We start from the raw sequence: 4,635 nt of genomic DNA on the forward strand, positions 1-4,635 counted from the left end.
CAATGTGGCCTTAACAACATACCGCCATCTTGGATTTGTTTGGAATACAAGTATTTCTTTTAGACAAAGAAAACTGGTTAGCTTGCTTTATAATTTAAAATAACAAATAACAATATTAAAATTATACATAAAATAAAACATATCAAAACCCTTTATACATCAAAAATATATTATCTACTCAAAAAGAGCATATTACAATATATTGCTTCTGTTATTTTTTTATTTCTTTTGTGTTTTACTATGTCTAAAATTTTTGGATTTTTAAAATCAAAATCATGTTTATACTTTATGCTAGGTTGTGCCAGTGCTATGTTTATATTTTTACAATTACTCTTATGTTGCTCAACCCTAGTTTTTAATTTTTTTTTAAGTCTCTCCAATATACACTGCTTCACAATTCTGGCAATGAATTTTGTAAATTACATTTTGTTTTTCCTTATTATCAATTTTATCTTTTATATTGTTGAGATAATTGCCTAATTTATTGTCATTGTATAAACCCAATTTTATTATTATTATGGTCCTATTCCACAAATTTCCTTTTAATTATAATAATAAATATTATTATTAAATGCTTTACAGGTCAAGACAAGTGCCCTTTACGCTTTATCCTGCCTGATTCGAGGCTTCCCGGCCGGTCAGCGAGTGTTCCTTGACAAAGGAGGGCTTTCGATTCTTATCAAACAGTTCCAATCAGATGCCAGTGAACATCTTAAGAGACAGGTTTGTTTATACCATACCTATAGTTTTTATACTCCGTTAATATTCAATTACGAAAAAGTTTTGAGTAGAAGATATCATCAAATTAGAAGCTGGACATAATAATGTCTGGCTTTTAATTTGGTAAGATAACTGCTGCTGAATAACCAGAACTACTATTGAAGTATGTGGTAAGGTTAATTCATTTTCTTTTTTCAGTTTGTTTGATTGTTTAATTTCATTCTTTGTTTTTTCCACTTTAGTTTGTTTTGTATAGTGAACCTTTCAAATCAATCAAAAAAACAAAATAAATAAACCACTTATCCACTGAAAAGAATTTTTATTTTACTAAGCGGGTTCTCCATTTCTGCTTAGTGGCGGACCTACCTCGATTAGACAGCTCAAGAAATAAATACAAAAGTTATTTGATTGATATTTCCTAAAATAATGATTATTTTGTAAAATTAACCTTTTTATTTATTTAATAAATACAGTACATTAAAAAGTGCCTAGATTTAGCCTAATGTCAAAAGTGAAAACTTTTGTTAATATCAAGTGCAGTTATTTATAGTCTTCTTTGGCTGGAAGGAATAAAAAAAAGTGATAATTGTTATAATTTAATAATATTAACAATGTAATATATATATTTTTTTAAATAAGTATTACGATTAATGTTACAGCTAAAAGCAGTTACTCTTATTCGAGATCTGCTCGAAGAAGGGAGAGAAGCAGCCGAAGGGGGATATGAGAAAATCAAAGGCATGGAATACAGTTCTATGTCTTTAACTTTGCGCCTCGAAGAAGAGGGTTGGTGCGAGGCTCTTCTGAAACTGCTCATGCGACATCCCCAAGACGATGAGGTAACTAAGTGTTTAATATTACTGCTTTCATTTTCCTATTTCGAGATTCAGTCCGATGTTTCAGCTTGGTGCTAAGCAGGGACTGCAAAACTAAAAAATATGCTAATAGTGTATTTGGTGTCTAAAAAAAAAGTAATTGAAATAATGATATTTTGTTCAGTAAATTCAGAAACCCAGTAATATATATTTTAATTAATATAAATGCAGGATTAATTTTCAATTTTAATTTTGTAAACTAAGATTTTTAATCTGTGTACCAACAGATGAAAAATGCAAGCCACCATGATGGTTTCATATGTGACATCACTTAGACATTAACAACAATGATTTAGAGATTTACGCTTTTTAGCTATTTTTAAATTATTATTAAATTTTCACTGAACACATTATTTTATATCGAACATAATTCTCCATATCGTTTTCAAACCGGAATCATTGCATTTTTAGTTATTTTAAGTAATCTTTCAGAATAACCATTACCTCTAATGAAATAAGAATTTGTATCTTGAGTTATACTTATATCAAAATGATATTCACATAAATATAATAGTTCTTTAGATTCAGTGATAATTTTGGGTCTCTTACCGAATGTTTCTTGTTTTGGTACTTGGATAAACAACTGTTGTGAAGTCTTTGTAGTAGTATCTTTGCAAGTAGGCACTGCACAAGAACGATAAGGAATACAATTCATAATTAGCAATTGCTTCAATAACTAAGAGTTAGAAACTAGAAAAACAAAATAAATCAAAATAACACTCTCTAGCTTATGTTTGTGTCAAAATGACATAATGCCAAAACAATAATGGTGGCTCGCTTTTTTGCGAGGAAAAAAAAATTAATGTGTTGTTTGAGACTAAATAGCGAGTTAGTTAAAAAGCAGGATGATTTTATAAGATACATTCCCCAAAACTGTGAAATACCAGATTCCTTTTATTTATTGCTAATTAAAATAATTTCCATATTACTCTAGAATGATTTATTTTATTTTAATAAATTCAAAGTTTTACATAAATCAATCAGAAGGATATAGAGTCCTTACTCAGCCTCCTCTAGCTTTCATGCCGGTGATTTGTTGATGGAGAAGTGCTGGGTTTGATTCTTGTGTAGTTGAGATGTAGAACGATTGTAAAGTTGATATTAGCTGTTGTATATTTGTAAAGTTGGTATTAGATGTTGTATATTTAGAAAAAAAATATATTGCTTTAATATTACTAATATGTAAATATTTCTAGGTTGTTGAAGAAATCACTCGTGAAATGTTACTCCTTGCTAAGTCATGCTCAAAAGTGTATCGTGAACTTGCAACTGGCGCTAGCGAAACAGCTGCTTGGTTTAGAAATCTAGACACGGCTGATAATTTAAGAATACACTCAACTTTGGAAAAATTGAAGGAGAAGACGGCTAAAGAAAAGGATGAACTGTAGGACGATTTGAGAATATTTAGACTTTGATGTATTATTTTATTTTTTTTTCATTTTGGTCTGTAATTGAACTTATGAGGTGTTTCTAGCGCACGTATTTCATGCAAGATTTTACTCGAATGTGCTGAAATTTGTCGTTAATTAATTGCACACGACTGATCATAATTAATTCATCGTTGTCGTATCAAACTATTTATTTTTTTAGTTTTATTATTTTTAAAACAATTATATTGAAAGATTATTAGTTGACCACAAATCAAATTAATAAAATAAGGTTTGGGTCGTGGTTACAAAAAAAGGGTATTGAAAATAGCAGAAAAAATTGTTTATTAGACACCCATGTCGCTATCAGGCGTAAATAAAAAAGATGCAAACATTCTAAAGGAGGTAATATGACTATAATGTTAAAAGAATATTGAAATTGTAATTAATAGAATTAATATTAATAACAAACCCAATAATCAATAATAAAAATAAAAACATGAAATTATTATTTGTAATAACAAATATGATAAAAAGAAAAGAAGTATGTTATAAGTATGGTAGAATACCAGAGGAATCAATATAATTGATAAATGATGAGTTAATAATTGTATAAATGTAGGAAAATAGATAAATAATATAAGAAGATGATAACCTGAGTTATTGTTAATCGGCAAGAACCTGAAAACTAAATTCAATGGAAGTAGTTCCGAGGGACATAGAGGATAATGGTTACAGATTATATTTATATTATGACTGTTAATATAAAACAAATCAAAATATGAGGAGAAGACGGGTTAAGGGTCTAGTCATTGAAGTAGTGTAATGAACACAAATAATCAAAGCTTATTTTATTTTATTTGTCCCAACATTTCGACCTAAATTTCAGGCCTTCGCCAGGGCTAAAAATAAAATGAGATAACAAACATAATAGAATAAACAAAAAAATGAAAATTATGTTATTAAGATTTAAGAAGATAAAAAATATAAAAATGAGGAGTTGACAGTGGACCGTGGATATATATATATGTGTGTGAGGAGAAGATGATTGGGGCTGCGCTCAGTAAAGAACACAAATAAGTAAAAACTTATTTATTACTGCCGTTTCGGCCAGAATTTCAGGGCGACAGCTGACTACTTGTGCTCGAGACCTGCACTTGTTCCTCCGATGAAGGCTTGAAATTCTAGTCGAAAATATCCGAAATGTTAGTACTAATAATTACATTGTTATTTATGTTGTTCATTGACCGTTCCCCCAACCATTGCTTCTCATTTAATGATATAAGAAGGTAACATATTATATTAGAATAATAAGAATTTATAATATTTATTTATATTCTTCTATATATAATTTATATAGTTATTTCGACCACATCCGTAACGTATGTTAGGAAAAGTGAATAAGTATCTTTACTTACTTTCATACATTTTTGATTATGTTAATTTTAATCTTTTCATTAATTGTATTATACAATATTTGATTTTGATATTTGAATAATTTTTTATCTCTTTTCATTTTCTAATATTTTCAATGTTTGTTACCTCATATAAATTCTTTTTATTTCAATATACCTTCTAATATTATTAATTCTTGGTTATATTGTTTTTATTATTTTTCACTCTTATGGATGTTATCTCTTATTTTGTTTTTAGTTCTGATGAATGCCAAAACG

The 4,635-nt window shown here is 28.4% G+C and overlaps 1 protein-coding gene across 2 annotated transcripts in view; it reads left to right on the top strand.

Moving 5' to 3' along the window:
- Positions 1 to 4,635, top strand: part of Sil1 (Sil1 nucleotide exchange factor) — a 23,792-nt gene that overhangs the window by 14,396 nt on the left and 4,761 nt on the right. For both annotated transcript variants that reach the window (XM_014428701.2, XM_024363360.2), the window contains exons 5-7: positions 583 to 723; positions 1,380 to 1,559; positions 2,792 to 2,979. In XM_014428701.2, the coding sequence (XP_014284187.1) occupies positions 583 to 723; positions 1,380 to 1,559; positions 2,792 to 2,979 (509 nt within the window). The remainder of the gene's footprint in view (positions 1 to 582; positions 724 to 1,379; positions 1,560 to 2,791; positions 2,980 to 4,635) is intronic.

This window comes from Halyomorpha halys, unplaced genomic scaffold (genome assembly GCF_000696795.3).
Source record: "Halyomorpha halys isolate HHAL.00 unplaced genomic scaffold, Hhal_1.1 Scaffold743.1, whole genome shotgun sequence".
Taxonomy (NCBI): Eukaryota; Metazoa; Arthropoda; class Insecta; order Hemiptera; family Pentatomidae; genus Halyomorpha; species Halyomorpha halys.